Genomic DNA, 18075 nt, shown 5'->3' on the forward strand with positions numbered 1-18075 from the left:
CTATAAATATTCTTTTAATATCTAAAAAACCAAAACAGCACAAACAATAATTTTTACGGCACAAACCAGCACAAATGTAGCACACATGATTGAGACTGTTTTGCCGACGTTTTGCGTTGGGTGGGGGGCCAACATCATGAAGGTTTCATGACCTAATTTTTGTTTCAAGCTGATTGTAGTTCTTTGTTGCGAATTTTAAGGGTGTTGAGGTTTTTCACCTTTCTTGCTGGCATATTTGATGCTTTTAAATAAAAAGATGAGTGGAATCCAGTTAAGTCCTCCGTTGATGGTGTTACTCTCCCTTTCAAGCGGGGAAATTGTGCACATAAACAAATAAGCTTGACACATAAGCAGTGCATAATTTGTTCGGCGCCCATGTTAAGAGATGAGAGCATTCACACCGCATGCAGAGGCTGCGCAGCAGTGAGTAGCAGGAGCAGAAGCAGGAGTGCTGCGATCGCTTCAGTGCTAGGGTCTATTTTTGCTGCGCTGCTAACGCTCAATTAAAGTGAAAGCACACCTCTGATGGACAAAATAAATATGATTTCACACAAAAAGTGCCCAAAATGCATAGAATAAGCATATCTACTGTATTTTAACACTCTGAAGTCTGGAAACGTGCCGGCACATTTTGCAGAATTTTCTTCACATTGCATCAAATCAGATTTAAATACTCTGTTATTTTTTGTCATAGAGACATAAGTAATATATCAATTGAAACTATAGAATATCAAGTCAAGTCACCTTTATTTATATAGCGCTTTTTACAATGTAGATTTTGTCAAAGCAGCTTTACATTGATAACTGGTATATAATTTTGGCTGCACAGCAGCTCTTATATAGTGTCAATGCAGGCAGATCAAAGCACTGTTGAATATAAAATGTCAAGTCAAATGTCAAGTCATATGTCAAGTGTCCCCAACTAAGTAAGCCAAAGGTGACAGCGGCAAGGAACCCAAACTCCAACAGGTGACATCAGGTGGCAAATAGATGTTAACCCTTAAATGCATGACTGTTTCGCCTATCATTCTTACATATTCGGGTCTTTATCGATCCAAATCTATATCTAACACGGAAGGATCTCTACCTGTCGCGATAATATAAAACTCCTCTGATATTAGAGTAACAATTACAGAAGGATAAAATAAAGCATATTTTGTTACCTTTTGGAGCTTGAAAGGGCTCAGTTTGAGCAGATGTTTTATGCCATCATCACTGTCCTCGTCAGAGCTCATTTCCCAGTAAATTCAGCAAATAATGGGCTAGTTTTATGTTTGAGGTCATGAATATTAGCTCATTCACGATCTCAAACTTATTCTCAAAACTATATAATTTTCAACATCTTCAAAATAATATTTCGATCGCTAACAGCTTCACCAGATCAATCCAGTAACAGCTACAGTCATATTTGATTGCGTTCAGTACTTGCTCTGCAGTAAATCGCTGAGCCATTTCATGTTTCTCTTATTATTTCGTTTTCTGTCTGAATGAGTCAGCATTGTGTATCAGACATTGCCACTTTGTGGAATAAAGGTGAATTGCACTTATTCCATCATCTAAGATTCAATTATTGTTGTGCAGAAAAAAATATACGTACACTCATACACACCTCGGGTTGTTAGCGACCCTATACAATTTTTACAAAAAATGAATACAAAAATAGGCATTCTTTTATAATTTTATGATTTTTTTCTTGTTATATTTTTTATAATGAATTGATTGAGGAATACCAAGGTTGATGTCTAACTTTAAAAAATGGAGGAGGAGGGTAGTGAATGAAGTCCCGGGTCACTAAAGTCCCGAGGTATGCATTTAAGAGTTAAAATGGAGAGAAAAAAAACCTTGGGAGAAACCAGATGCTTTTAAATATTACTGTAGATCTAAAGTATGATTACAACAATGAGTGGGTCCTGACACGTGTTGTCTAACACCAATAGAGTTTAGAATGTCTGTAAATGCCAATCCCAATGAGTCTTTTTTATTATCTACATGGATATTGAAATCACCAACAACAAGGACTTTATCTGCAGCTAGTACAGTAACCAGCACAAATGTCAATTGTCTGTGATAATATCGTTTACAATAAGTGCTTTTGAAGAAAGTGATCTAATATTTAACAACCCAAGCTTTATCATTTGTTTATCATTATTATCTCTTTTTTATTTGATGAAAATCAATAAAATTTTTACCATTTAAATGGGTTTGGAAGTTTTTTTGTTTTTATTAATTCGGGGTACAGACACAGTCTCTATGTGATAATATATAGGTGTAAGAGTTTCTATGTGTTGGGAATTATCTGACTTCTGTAACGTGAGGCAGCTAGCAGACGGTCGGTTTAGCCAGTCTGTCTGCTACTTTGTCCTGTCCTGGGCCTCAGTTTGTCATGTTTCAGCTCTAAGACTATGTGCCATTCTTAGACAGCCAGCCATTGAGTGATGATAATCTGCTAACTATCTCATCACTCCAACGAACAGGAAGAGGGCCAGAGCAAATTACTTCTCTTGACATTGTACTTGCGAGTTCACACACCTCTTTAATGTTAATTTTAGTGTTCTCCGACTGGCGAAGTCGAACATCATTTGTGCCGAAATGAATGATAATTTTGGAGTATTTAAGATTAGCATTAGCCAGCACTTTTAAATTTGCTTTGATGTCAGGTGCTCTGGCTTCCGGCAAACACGTAACTATGGTGGCTGGTGTCTCTATTTTCACGTTCCGTGTAATAGAATCGCCAATAACTAGGGCACTTTCAACAGGATTCTCAGTGGATGCGTCACTGAGTGGAGAGAACCTGTTTGATGTTCTTACTGATGAGTGGTGTTTTCCGTGGCTAGGCCGCCTCACCGTTACCCATGTGCCCTGCTGTGTGGGCTCTACAGCCAGAACCGAAAAATGTACAGAGTTCACTAAGCTAGTCGCAATCCAAAACAGTATCTGAAGCCCCTGCATTCTTACTATCCTCGATTAAAGTTTGGATGCATGTCTCTAATTCTGAGATTCTCTCTGTCAGCCTGACTATTTCCCTACATTTATGACATGTAAATTAGAGCTTAGATCGGGCCTGTAATTATAAGCGCAAGCCCGATTTAAACCCGACCATTTTTAATATGTGGGCCGTTATAACCAGGGGTGGTGCCAGATTTTTTTAAACGCAGGTGCTGGTGTGCTAGATCATTTAGGCTACAGGGGGGAGCTGCGCAGTTATATATATATATATATATATATATATATATATATATATATATATATATATATATATATATATATATATATATATACAGCTATGGAAAAAATTAAGAGACCACTCCAAGTTCAGAAATCAGTGTTAAGTGGTCTCTTAATTTTTTCCATAGCTGTATATACTATTAATAAATGAGCAAAAATTGGCCACTCAATATTAAATATTCAATTAATATTTTTCAATATCAATATTTTAATTATCATAATTAAAGTTTTAATTTTATTAAATTGAACAAGCACATTATTCAGCATTCAATCAAATATTCTTAAAGATTAATTATTAATAATAATGTAACTTCAACATATTGTTATTTCAACATAATATGTGTGTGAGCAACAAGCAAGATGTGCATTTGTAAATTCAGTGACAGCGTGTTACGAGTTTCAAATGGTGTAAGTGACTGCGGCGCACCGGCGCCTCCTGTCATTATTACATTGTCTGCTATATTGCTTTTTATGTATTAAATCCAGGCAATTGGTTGATGAAAAATTTATTAAAATTAAGATACAATTTATACTAAACAAAATTCATGTAGCGAATTAACTCAAATGGGAAATATTAATAATTATTCATAACTCATTATGATTATTAATTATGATTAATTATGAATATGTAAATCCGTTAATCAGATTAACTGGACGTAGCTACATTAAGATTCTTAGTAAAACACATCTGTAACATTTATCAAGTTCATAATTGTGCGTGCATTTATTAATTATTATCTTAATGAATAATACGACAAGGAAGAAGCATGTAAACTGCGTTGTTTGTTTATTCAGAAGTCCCCGTTTTTTTTTTTGCTGTCATAGGCGAGCAGCGTGCCGCATTTAATGCACGAGACAAAGCCAACACATATGTTCTCACTCCCCACGACTAGTTTAAAATGTTTCCATACCTCAGATTTTCCTCCAAACTTGCTCAAAGTTAATTCTGTTTTAATTTTTTTCTTTGCTTCTTCAAGCTCCATTTTGTTCTTAAGCTGCACAGCAGGTGTGATGCGTCACACCTTTATCAAGGGCCCGACCCGACCCGGCCCGAGGACGGTGGCGGGAAATATCAGGTCGGGTTGGGTCGGGTTGGGTCGGGTCGGGTCGGGTCGAGTCCGAGCTCGGGCTCGGGCAGAGAATCTAAGCTCTAATGTACATCCCTCGTTGCTAACAGAGAGAGCTATGCTGAACATGTTGCAAATGGAACAGGAACAGGTTCTGGGAGAGGATGACATGACTCACTGTGTTTGTAGACTGATCCGAGTTACACAGCTGTTTCATGAACGCATTGAGAAAGGAGCATGCGAGAGACTGATTACAAGTTAACAAGCTAGCGAGATGCAAATGCGTTGTAACAGCGATTTAGATTCAAAGATTACAAGCTAGTGATGTCAGATTAATGTGGTAGGCAATATTATATATAAAGTAATAATAATATAAGCAAAAATGAATAAAAGTAAGAGATTCAATAAAAGTAAGAGATTCAAAGCAAAGCTATACGGCATTGCAGACGCAAACCACTCTAAGCAGCGAGTCAGACAGGAGAAATCAAGCAGGTCAACAAGGCTTCATGTGAAAATGAGTTAATTAGAATGTCTTCTTTTATTTGTGTACATTTGTGTATGTGTGCATTTTGAGTAAAAACAAAATGTTGTGTGTTTTACAAAATAAAGAAAATGTCTCAGGTTACGTATGTAACCATGGTTCCCTGAGAACAGGGAAAGAGACCCTGTGTTCGAAAACGCTATGGGGAATGCCTCTGTGTGAACCGGTGTCTGAAACAATATCAACTCACGACAATCCTATTGGCCGGCGACATCTTATGATGTCATCATAGCGCGACCCAAAAGTATATAAGGAGTGCCTATAGAACCAGTTGGTATCTTATCGTCTGAAGGGACTGTTCAGCAGGCAGCCCAAATGCATGGCTAGGAAATGCTAGGAAATGCTAGGAAATCTCATTCCCTGTTCTCAGGGAACCATGGTTACATACATAACCTGAGCCGTACATAACTATAAGCCGCCATGCTTGAGGGGAGTGCATGCCACAAATGGCTAGACAAACGTCAGAACTAGCAGTTTCAACTGAAGTGCCAGAATCACTCCCCCTACGGGTCATACATAGGCTGTCAGTGACAGCATTTCCAATGGCCAACAGCCCAAGCAAAAAGCCTCAAAGAGGCCTTCCGCAGAAGGCCGCACAAGGGCTTCTGGAACCAAGCATCCTTCCAAAGAAAAAGGGTGCCTTTAAGAGAATGTGGCCAGGGGGCCAGAGGGAACCCTAGCCAGTCACTTGTCAGGGGAACGTACTCGACCCTGATTGCCACCAGGTAGGCCTGACCTGGTCTATTTACCAAAACCTAGACTTGGCCAACAACCTGTCTGATCACAGAGCCTCCAAACGCATTCTTCAGAGAAGATATGCAAAAGAGGCAGTGACTAACTCAAACCAGAGCATAGAGACAGGCATCCTGGAGAGCAAGACTCAGCTTAGCACTTACCCTTGCTAATGTGGGGAGTAACACTCTGCTCAATCCTAAGATCTACTCAGCACATGATTATTTGCACTGAGGAGGCTGTGTACTTCAAAAGGAATCCAACAAGGAGTGTGTATAACAGCCTAGGGGCTGATCCTAATAGAGATAATAAATCCTCAGAGAGGCCTTCAACCACTGACCAGCTTAGAGAGCTAAGTACTATGCAGGACAACCCTCAACTGAGGGGAGTACAGAGTAGGGATGGGCATTTTTGGCAATTTTTCATTTCGATCATCGTTAGTTTTCAAAAACGTTTAATCGATTACTCAATGGCGCCATGCGCAGGGGGAGGGGCATGGCCGTCATGGAGATAATGAAAATATCTGAAGACTGTTAGGAAAATTAATGTTAAAAATAAAAAAAATGACATGAAAACATGGAAATGTGATTAGAACACTGTTAGATTGATTATGATGCAGCAATGTAATTAAAGGTGCTCTAAGCGATGTCAGGCGTTTTTAGGCCAAAACATTTTTTGTCACATACAGCTAACATCTCCTCACTATCCGAAAGCTGCCTGTCCCCTGAACACACTGTAAAAAAATGTGGTCTCTGTAGTCGCCTGGACCACTAAACACAATAAACAGCACCCCACCCAATAACCGACAAGTAGCGTCAATACGCAAGCTATTTACATTTTAAATGCGCGTTCATGACTGTTTCAAAAAGCATGGAGGGGAGGGCAGGAGGAGGAGGCGGAGGGAGGGTCTAGCTAGCCTCTGTTTTATTTGACAACATTTGGAACGTCAACAGATAGTTACTCCACCCGGGATCGCTTAGAGCACCTTTAATAAGGAAGCATCTAAAAGCATCTAAAAGGAATAGCTGGCTCAAGTGAGTCAATAAACTGAAGCCTGTTCTATGACACATCCTATGATATTAATCAGATAACTTAGATACATATAGACGTAACATTGCAAAAGGATGCAAATGCCAGTGAAGTTATGCACTATAGCAAGAGTGAGAGAGAGAGAAGGAGAGCGCTCGCGCCGTGATGCGCTTTCATGACAGCGTGCTGAATAACGGGTAAGGACATAATTTACTGTAGATTTCTATAAAGTTCTCATTATAATCCCATGTTTATGGTAGATCTGTGCTTTACTTTAATCACATTATTAAGTGATTCCATATATCGCCTGTGCATTTTCGAAGCCATGCCAATTATGCCATTGAACAAATATGAAGAAAAATGCACTGCTGCATTATTATAACATCAGTATTTTTACTTTTATTTTTTTTTTTTTTAAGAAACATCTAAAAGCAATATGACTATCTCAAATAAGTCAATATTGGGCATTGCATTTGAGCATGAAACTAAACACTGATATGCAGCGCATTCAGCATCTTAATAAATGTTGATATCCCAACCCAATGCATCCTATATTAGATAACTGAAAGTATAACTCCGATTGTGCTTTAAAAAGTGTCACTAGGCTAATAGTTCAGCAATATTTTGGATTCAATTTGCACATTCTGATCAACCAAAATGTTATTTTACAGTATGAAAATCACTGATGATTATTGCTAAATTAATTATGAATAGAATTTAAAGGATATTTTTAGCACAAGATAAAAGCTTGGCGCTACACAGCTTGCATTGAACTATATTTTCATCTATCTTGTTAAAGTGAAACTAGACATCACTACGTGACTTCGAGGGCAAGGCCATTCTCTCTCTTTGCATGTCTTTTGACACACGCTGTGGAAAGCTAAACAATCAGATCTCAGGCCCCGCCCAAAGAGCTATTATAACCAATCAGGAGAAAAAAGAAAAAATACATTTCAATCATCATTTACATAAATGATCATCGCTGTCATGGTTGAGTACTCAAAAACTAGAGCTTAAAGCGTAAAATGATGCTTTATTTTTCATTCATGCGATCCTGAAACTCAAGGATAGATGCCTTTCACCAGCCAGAAGTTTATACAACTGCACTGAACCTTAGAGAATGGGAGCTAGATAAAGGCTTACACCGTTACACTCACACTTAAATGTTAATTCAGTGGGGTTCAGGGGAAACAGCAAACACAGTATGAATGAAAAATGAAACACTCTAGACATGTGGGGCCTAGCAACACTAGCATTACTACCACCTGAGTCAACGGCACCAGGGAGGCCAGTGATAGCCTGCTATCTGTCTTACACCTACACTAAAGGGGTAAAGGGCTAGTTTCCACATGAGCAAACTCCAACTGAAACATCTACCAACAAGCTTTGTATTACAATAAGCTATTGTGCTCTGAAGGAGGCCCAAATGGGGCATAACACCGACTGTTACATAACAGTCGGGATCATTAATATGTACGACCCCAATATTTGCATATCTGATCATATTGCAACATTCTGTGTTAAGTGAGCAACTTTCAGTGGCTTGAAAACTTATCAGAGTATTGTAACATGCTTGTCTTTAAATACACAGATGATCCCGTAAGGAGTGTGAAATCATGGAAGTCGTCATCTTCACGTACATAGCCGAAGGAATCAGCCCGACTAGAGCAGAAATCGTGTTCATTATGAGGAAGCACTGTATTTCGTTGCTTAGTTGCACACTGCATCTAACTCAGAGCTATTGCTGCGGGTGTATGCTTCCCTGACCAGACTACCATAGTTTAATACTACTCTGTGATTTACAATATGCTTGTTGTATCAGATTTCTGCCTCTAGGGGTGTAAGCTTCCCCCATTATATATATTTATATATAATGCGCTACAACATGCTACAACATGCTTGTTGCATCAGATTTGCTGCCACAACGGGTGTAAGCTTCCCCATTTATTAAAAAAAAAAAAAAAAAAAAAAAAACTAGCCTAGGCTCATTCCTCATTCAGGTAACTGCATTTTAAGGCAACATGCCCTTCAGATTTTCACACTCAGTTTGTGTTGGGGGATTGTCAGCATATGGTTTGTTTTGGGAGTTTATTGCTGCTCTCCCTGCTTTCATCCATGCTAGGCTGCATGGATGCGCAGAGAGTTCTTGCCCAGACAGACCCATACCGCCAATACAAACTCTATGCATTATCTATCATATTTGACGATAATGGTCCTGACAGAATTGACTTAACTTAATATTGGTTTAATATCGCTTCAAACAAAACAGTCCCTGAAGATGAAAAAGATACTGGCTGGTTCTCTAGGCACTCCTTATATACTTCCGGGTCACGCTATGATGACGTCATAGGCTGTCGCTGACCAATAGGATTTTCGTGAATTGATATTGTTTTCAGACACGAGTTCACGCGAAGGGGTTCCCCATAGCGTTTTCGAATGCAGAGTTGAGTTCCCTTTTGAAAGGGAATAAACATGATGCGTGATCTGTCGTCTACTGTATCTCTGAACGAAATCTGATAGTTCTCAGAAAATGAACTATAGACACAAAAATGAGACTTATGTCTAAAGAAACATTGAAATGTCAGGTTTTAAATCGTGCAAGTCAAATAAAAAAATAAAAATTATTTATCTAATCTGTATGAAAAGAGACACATGCCAGACGCCCGTGATTCAGCTCATTATCCACTAATGTGGCCACATCCATGGAGCGAGCGCTATTTAGATGCAAATTCCGAGGCAATACATGTATACATCATCACAATCGTGTATTTATTATCTTCAGGGCCGGCGATTGCTATAGGCGAACTAGGCGGTTGTCTAGGGCGACAAATATGTTGGGGGCGCGGGCGCCCTCTAGGGTCGCCGTTACGTTACGTTACGTTAGGCAAGTGCGCAGTTGATGAAGAAAATGAAGCGGTCTAATAAACCCTCCGGTGCACAGGGATGAAAACGGAGAAAGGAAGAAGATAAAAGGAAAACCCAGTATAGAGTATAGATCTTCTCATCTCAGCCATTAAGGTGTTAAATTAAATAAATTTGCTTAGTATTGTGCATCATCACTTTGAACGTTTCATTGCTGTCACTAAGCTATCACTAGCTAGCTAGTTACTTTGCTAGTTTGCTACGTATTACTAGCAAACGTAACTTCACTGATAACCTACATGGATGTAAATGTCAAAAGACCAGTATTTCGGATAACGTATGCATGCTAGTTATGAAAAGTACAGTTGCTCTCTACTCTACATTAATTATAACTAGCAGGCTCATACACACACAGTAACCATTATGCTGATAGTGGTGTTGACGTGGTGTTCACCCTTCTGTACAGTTCCCCTCTAGGAATATACTAAAATATGTTTTTTTTTGTTTTTTTTAATTGGCCATGGCCAGATGCACTCAGGCAATATTTGTTATTGTTATTATTATTAGCAATTATTACTTTTATAATCACATCACATTAATACTACTAATTGTAATCAGTAGTATTATTTAGCCTTGTAGCAGCCTAATAGCTTAGTAATAATAGTAGTGGTGGTAGTAATTGTAATTTATCTACTACAAGTTACATGGTCAGAGATAAAATGTATTTGTACAATGCAACTGTGTGGTAGGATGATAGAAATGACCAAATGCAATTATGTAACGAACAGCATGGATGAACTCTGTGTTTAAATACATACAGCTGGAGTAGGGACATCCAGTAGTGGTACTCCAGGGACCAGTGACACACAGGCCAGGAACACACAGCCTGCATCAAGTGAGTCTATTTAATAGTATTTATACAAGCCACATCCATACTTTAAAGTACAACAGAAAAAAGTTAGCATGTATTAAAATACAATAGCTTGTTTTCTTAAAGAAGTTCAACCACATTCATCATTTCACTCACTGCTTGTCTGGCTATACAATATGCTTGTATACAGGTGAAGGTGAAGGGACACACAGGACCACATCAAGCACTCAGGGCACCAGTGAAAGACAGACGACTGAGACCAGGGACACGCAGCCTGAAGGAAGTTAGTCCTTTGAATAACTAATTCAAGCTTACAACCATCTGACAATATGTACTAGAAGATAATGAAAACACATGGAAATCACAATAGCATCCCATCCCTATGAATCTAATTTCAACCACAGTTTTAGTAATTTTCACTAATTTAATTTAACACAACTGATCTGGCTGTTGCAGGTGAAGGGGCCACATCTAGCATTCCAGGCCCCAGTGAAACACAGACCACTGAGACCAGGGATACTCAGCCTGAAGCAAGTAAGGCCCTTGAATACCGTTTATTCAACCACAATTTAAAACTTCAGTGACTTGTTTCCAAGTAAACATTGACATTCCTCATTAATTAATCTCAAACAATACTGGTCTATTATACTCTATATGCTGGTCTATAGTATATCTTCCTTCTTCCTTAAGTTTATTACTTATTTTGGCGCAAAACTCAATCTCGCCTAGGGCAACCAAAGGGCTAGAGCCGGCCCTGATTATCTTCATAAGTGTTTATCTGCATTCTATAGCCATGATTATAGTGATCTCTGGAAGCCTCTGTTAGTTCCTGGAATGTCACATGATATGCATGATATCTCAAAAGGTTTGGCTGATTAAAATGAACCCAAAATCAGCATAATATATTGTGTTGATCACAAGATATTACTCACGGAATGATGTAACATATTTGGATAAAAACATGTATCTCATCTTTACGGGATGCATTGTGTATCACCACAAAATTTGAACCATATGTAGCTCACATTGTAGGAGGGCATCACCAAAAAAAGAGTTTTTCTCCGATCTTATTGCCTTCCTACAGAGCCCCGCACATGACATGCAAGAAAAAAAAAATGTAATCGTGCCCACGATTTACTAATTTGTTCCCTCAATTTATTAAATCATGCGCACGACTTACTAATTCGTTCCCTCGTTTTACTTGATTGTGCACACAATTTACTAAAACGTGTGCACAATTTACTATTTCGTTTTACATGCGCATGATTTATAAATCGAGGGAACAAAATAGTACATCTTGCGCATGTTTTAGTAAATCAAGGGAACGAAATAGTAAATTGTGTGCACGTTTTAGTAAATCGAGTGAACAAATTAATAAATAGTGGGCACCATTTAGCCTAATACTTTTTTCTCAGCATGAGAATGTCCAAATGTAATGTAATTTATATCTTTTTTGTAATAATATAGATCTTTTGACTCTCCTTGCTACGGTTGTGGAGTTATGAGTCTTTACTTTTGTGTATGTTGCTCAGAAAAAAAAGAAAAAAAACAAAGAAAAAAAAAACTCTAAAAAAGCCTTTAGGTCTTAAAGGGTTAAGTACATTTTACATGATTTTTTTGAAGTGGCTGTAATAAACTTGCACAAGTGAGCAGAAAGATCTAGACATGTACCTTACTGTTACCTGAGACTGATATTAAAATTGTCTTTGTAGGTTCTGTGATTTAGCTCTATTAATTTTGTAATTTTATTTTTTCATTGTATACCACATATATTGAAATTAAATGAAAGCATGCTTTTGGTGCATAAGACTGGTACACAAACAATAGCTCAGGGAGGTCAAAAAAACACATGAAGAGAAATATTAGGATTATACAACATCAGCAATCACAGACATTTGCATCAAAACTGGATTAAATTTCTCAGAGTGTTGCTGAATTTGCGCAAATAACAGTATGTCATTTGCTCTGGAATTTGTTATAGTGGTTGTCTGAGAAAAAACACAGACTTAAAAATTGACCTATGACATTTTTTGACATGAAATTCATCTAAATTTAAACAATCTCATGGATGTGCTGTTGTGGTTTGTCATCATATGGGCACCAGCTGCTGCAGTAAATATGGTCTGAATTTGACATAGATCTTTTATGTTTACCCATTTTAAATGCCTATTGCCCGCTGTGCACAGATGACCTGAAGCGACCGGGTTTGCGGTGCCACCAGGCTTGGGCCCATGATCGCTGCTTGCAGCTATATTTTTCTTTAGGATTATTATTTTTTTTTCTAAGTTTTTGGGGTTTGGGGGGCTGGGCAGAAGCTGGTACCCGGGCGTGGCAGAGGGGCTCGACAGCGCCGCCCTGAATGGGGTCTGAAAACTTGGTCCATATATCAAACACGCTTGCACATATAAGTATGAAATTTGGTACACATATTGTTACGTATCCGGCGCCTGCTGGTTCCTGCCACTCCCCACCAGAGGTCGCCGGTTCACCATTTCATTGCACACACAGTCATACATCACTCTGGACTACATTTCCCACAATTCCCCATCTAAGAACCAATCAGACACTCACACCTGTTTCCATTCAGTGGACCCTTTATAAGCTGCACCCAGACACACAGTCATTAGCTCCGACCAACAGGAAGTCAGATATTTTGGTTTGAATGTGGATTTTTCACACACACACACACACACACACACACACACACACACACACACACACACACACACACACTCTCTGTCTCTCGATGTCCTCCCCCCTCCACCATCATGTAGCTAAGAAAAACCCTCTTTAAGTAAATTTCACATGATTATAAATGTGGTTGTTTAAAATAAACTTGCATAAGTCTAGTGAGCAGAAAGATCTAGACATGTACCTTACTATTACCTGAGACTGACATTAAAATTGTCTTTGCAGTTTCTGTGATGTGGCTCTATTTAATAATATTATAATTTTATTTTTTCATTGTGTACTACACATACTGAAATTAAATGAAAGCATGCTTTTGGTGCATAAAATAGGTGCACAAACAACAGCTCAGGGAGGTTAAAAAACACATGAAGAGAAGTGTTAGAATAATACAACACCAGCAATCACAGACATTCGCATTAGATTGGATTAGATTTCTCAGAGCACTGTTGAACTTGAGCAAATAACAGTATGTAATTTGCTCTAGAATTTTCATAGAGGTTGTCTGAAAAAAACACAGACATGTTAGATTAGGATGATACTCTGCATTCATTTGAAATTGACCTATGACATTCTATGACATGAAAGTCATCTCAATTTAAACGATCACATGGATGTGGCTGTTGTGGTTTGTGATCATAGGAGCATCAGCTGCTGCAGTAAATTCAAATAACTTTGACCTAGTCCTTTTATGTTTACCCATTTTAAATGCCTATTGCCCACCATGCACAGTTGCCCTGAAGCCACTGGGCTGGCGGTGCCACCGTGCTTGGGCCCACTTTAACAATATTTATTTATTAGCTCAAAAGGGGAAATATTAATAATGAGTCATAACTCGTTATGATTAATTATAAATATTTGAATCAGTTAATCAAATTAACTTAAATGTAGCTGAATTAATATTACAATCAATTAATCTGTTTGGCCAGCGAACACTCAGTATTAATTGTCTATCAATTCTTATAGAAAGGATATTTTCCGTGGCCACAGAATATCGCTTTCTTAGCATGTAGCTGTGATCGAATCGTTATCAGGGACATTGGTTTTCTAAGCAGACCAGAATCAGCTCGCAAGAGTGTGCACATAAGTTTTATTTAACTAAATCACAAACACATAACTAAACTAACAAACACAATATTCATTCACGAAGTGAGAGAGTGGAGATGAATTTGAACCATATCATAACAGGGGAATGAAACAATGGAAAGAGTAAATTAACTATTGCTGGACAAACCATCAGTCTCAATACTATAAAGCACCTTTGTTAAAAGGGGTTCATAATCTTAATACTGAATTGCCATTTAGTGTTCAAACAATACTTGCAAATGCCTTAGCTGTCCAGATCTGCAGGCTCATGAGAAAATCCTTGATAGGTTGGTCCGCTGGTGTGGAAGTTATAATCAACATCTTCTGCGTTGATGAAGAAAATAAAGACAAACTTTGCGCTGTTAATTTGACTCTTTTGTGGTCGCTGCAGTTGTGCATGGCTTGAAGTGAAATGGAGGCCTACCAGCCCGGCTCAGGCCGGGTGGCCTTTGTTGTATCAACAGGAACAAAGCGAAGAACTAGAAGTCCATGAGCACTAAAACTAAACTCTACTGAGTGTGATTTTTGTGGGGGTTTTTGAACTCTTCAGACAGTCAACACCTTCAAATCTTGGCTTGACCAATGAGCAGTGTTAATTTTGGCAGCCATTTTTGATTTAGTCTTAGTCTTTATCTTCAGGCGATAAAGCTCTTAGTCAAATTTTAGTCATTTTAGTCTTTCATATTTTTGTCTAGTTTTAGTCAACGAAAAGTCATCACATGTTTGTCAAGTCTTAGTCATTACTTTTAGTCAAACTACAGTTATCAACATTAATTTTGATAGCTATTTTATATGTAGACTTTAGACAAAATAGTCATTATAATTTTTCTCTTTAGACCAATTCATTCAAGCTTATGAAAAATTTGAATCAAGGTAACAGACTGTACTGACATTGCACTCTTAGCAGTAGCACTTGTGTAGTTCTACATATCCCTTTTTAGTGGTTCTCAAACTTTTTAGAGTGTTGTACACCCTGAGGGATTTAACATCCTTCTGTGCTCTGAACTCCAGTTTACTTGTCTGTGTTTTCAGATCATCCGCGCTTATTCCGTGTAGAGAGGGCTCATGTACAGGGTTGCCAGATTGCAAAGATTAAGTAAAACGTGTTCTTTTAACAGAAAAGATCTGATAGGGGGGTTTAAATTCTGGAAATCTGGCAACCGTAAGCATTACTGCTCGTAACATCCTGTAATGTTTTGTCTCCTTTAATCAACAAAAACAAAAAATGATTTCAAAAGTGTGATTTTGGTAGGCTAAGTGTTTAGTCTTTTAGCCACATTTCAGTCTCTTCTTTTTCGTCACCAGTATTGCACGTGTAGTTTTAGTCACGTTATCGTTAAATGAAATTGGTGTCATCTCTCATTATCTCATCTTAGTCATGGAAAAAAAGATCGTCAACGAACATTTTTCGTCATAGTTTTCGTTAACAAAATTAACACTGCCAATGATAAAGGTGCCATTCTCTGGCGGGGGATTTCATTTGTTTGAAAGTGAGTTCATTTGCCTGGGTTTGTAGGTTTGTGTCCATTTATATTCTGATAAATATAACAAACATACAATGTATTCTATGATATTTCAACATTACCAACATGAGAAAGGTAGGAGACCACAATTACCTTGGAATTTTTTTTTTTTTTTTTTGAGAGAAAAAATAATGATGAGTAATACATTGTGTTACAGTCTTGATTTGATGTAAATATGAGCCTTTTTTAAATGCTAAAATCAGTACAGACAATAACATATGTCAGCAGACAATATTCACCTAATTTGTATTTTTTTTTTTTCACTTACCAGCCTGCAAAATGTTCTTGACATATGTAGTGAACAGCACATTCATTTCTGCCCTTCACCCATCTAGAGACTACTTCCTAAGGTTGGCCACAGACCGCCATAAAAATTCCTTGGGACCTTAGCAGCAATGGGTGAAACAAAGAGAAACAAAGAGAGATTACAAAGATCCATCCGAATCCATTCAAAACTGTTTGAAAACCTTAGAACTGATGCAAACTACACATCCATTTCATACTTATTCACAGAAATAAGTATTCTCAGTGACAGCTATTTGTAGTGCAACATCTGATTAGTGTTGTCACGATACCAAAATTTTGACTTCGATACGATACCCAACTTAAATATCACGATACCGATACTTAAACGATACTATGGCAAAAACCTGAAACAGCAGGAAAAGTAAATAAATAACATATGACAGAACTTCTTTCTTCACCAGTGGGCAGGCTGATAATTCCGGATTTGAGCTTCATTGCCATGAAGTTAGAGTTAGATTTAATATAATTTTTAATGTTTATTATTTTCATGCTCAATAAAATTGTTAACTATTTGCTGTTATGCTTTTATATACATTTAGGTGTTTTAGACAGTAAGATTATTATAAAAATTATATTACTGAAAATAATTAGAGCAATGTTATTAAAGCATAAATTGGTTTAAAATAACTGTATTTACCCTTCACATGTTTATGTATTTTTAAATTAATTTTATTTTTGCAACCAGATATCACTTATTAAACTTGCTCAATAATACACCTCTTTGCGAGTTTTGCTTGCACGAGTAAAATAAATAAATAACACTCATTTAATGTTTGAGAGCATAAACATAATGCTGGTATCACATTCACTAACCCAGGGGTTCCCAAACTTTTCAGCCCACGACCCCCAAAATAACGATGCCAGTGACTCGCGACCCCCACTATCCTCGGAGGTGGTTAACGAGTTGTGCACAAAGGCGAACACGCACTAACGCATGTTTCACACATACTCTGTTTGCAGTGCGCATTTTTTTCTGTGCCCATATTAACGGATTTCACACTGCACGCGGATGCGGTCCGGCAGTGCGTTCCAGGAGCGGTGCGTCTGCAGCAGTGCAGCGATCATTTACGCGCCGAGTCTATTTTTGCTGTGCTGCACAGCGCTGAATTAAAACGACAGCGCACTGTTCGCATTAAAATAAACATGTATTGACGCGAAAAAACTAGTAATTTCATCATAGATTCATATAGTTCAAAGTCTCTGTTACACAGTTTAAACACGGCTGCCTCGGGTAAAGCAAGGAAAATAACACCTTACCAGGCATTTAGGTGAACAAGGAGACATAAACAATAGCACTCGCCTCTGAAGGTGGAAAAACAGTTCTTTATGACCTGAGGGATTTATTGTAAAAAGATTTAAAAGGAAAGAAAAGACGAGAGTCGCCTGTTTTTGTCTATTTTAAATTATTATTTTTTTTAAACGTTTTTGATTTTAACATAAAGCTTACGTTTAAATGTTTTGCCACTTGCGTGAGCAATATATAAATCTAAAGTATTACTTCAGATAAACATAAAGTAATGAAATGAATAAAACGTTTAAATATAGTGCGTTTAAACGTGACATCTATGAAATATAGTGTAGGCCTATACAAAGAGAATCGCTGTGCTGACAAGCCATATTCAGTAACAACTTTTGGATTTGAAATAAAAATAAGTAAATGTTGTGTTTGTGATACACAGCCATGGATCAGTTGCGCACTGCAAACGCGGCATATGTGAAGCGCGTGCTTCTCCGCTCTCCTCCGCTGCCTCCCTGCGTTTTCTTTTTTGATCGATATTAACCAACGTTTCATTTTGACAAAAATAATATCCAAAGCTTAAAGCCTAAAGAATTACGTGCACATGTCTTAATGTTTAACATGTTGCAGTAAACTGACCTGCTGCAGGTGATGCTGTTGCTACTATGTCATTAATCCGTCGTAATCACCTCAGGAGTCACGGCCAAGCGAAAGGAAAATCGAAAGGTTGATGGCTTTTTTTTATTTGCATGGTTTTTGTTTTTAATTTAACTACTATTTTTAGTATTTTGTGACAATTATTGATAGAATATACTATTTCTAATCGTTTAATTATTTTTTATTTTATTATTATTATTATTATTTTTTTTTTTTGATTTCTGGAAATCATCTCGCGACCCCTTCCTCAC

The 18075-nt window shown here is 37.7% G+C and overlaps 1 protein-coding gene across 1 annotated transcript in view; it reads left to right on the top strand.

Annotated features, from left to right (window-relative positions):
- Positions 1 to 18075, top strand: part of LOC125265431 — a 54505-nt gene that overhangs the window by 14223 nt on the left and 22207 nt on the right. Inside the window, exons 4-6 of the mRNA XM_048185650.1 lie at positions 10277 to 10351; positions 10518 to 10610; positions 10784 to 10861. Coding sequence (XP_048041607.1) covers positions 10277 to 10351; positions 10518 to 10610; positions 10784 to 10861 — 246 coding nt within the window. The remainder of the gene's footprint in view (positions 1 to 10276; positions 10352 to 10517; positions 10611 to 10783; positions 10862 to 18075) is intronic.

The sequence above is a fragment of the Megalobrama amblycephala genome, linkage group LG3, assembly GCF_018812025.1.
Source record: "Megalobrama amblycephala isolate DHTTF-2021 linkage group LG3, ASM1881202v1, whole genome shotgun sequence".
NCBI lineage: Eukaryota > Metazoa > Chordata > Actinopteri > Cypriniformes > Xenocyprididae > Megalobrama > Megalobrama amblycephala.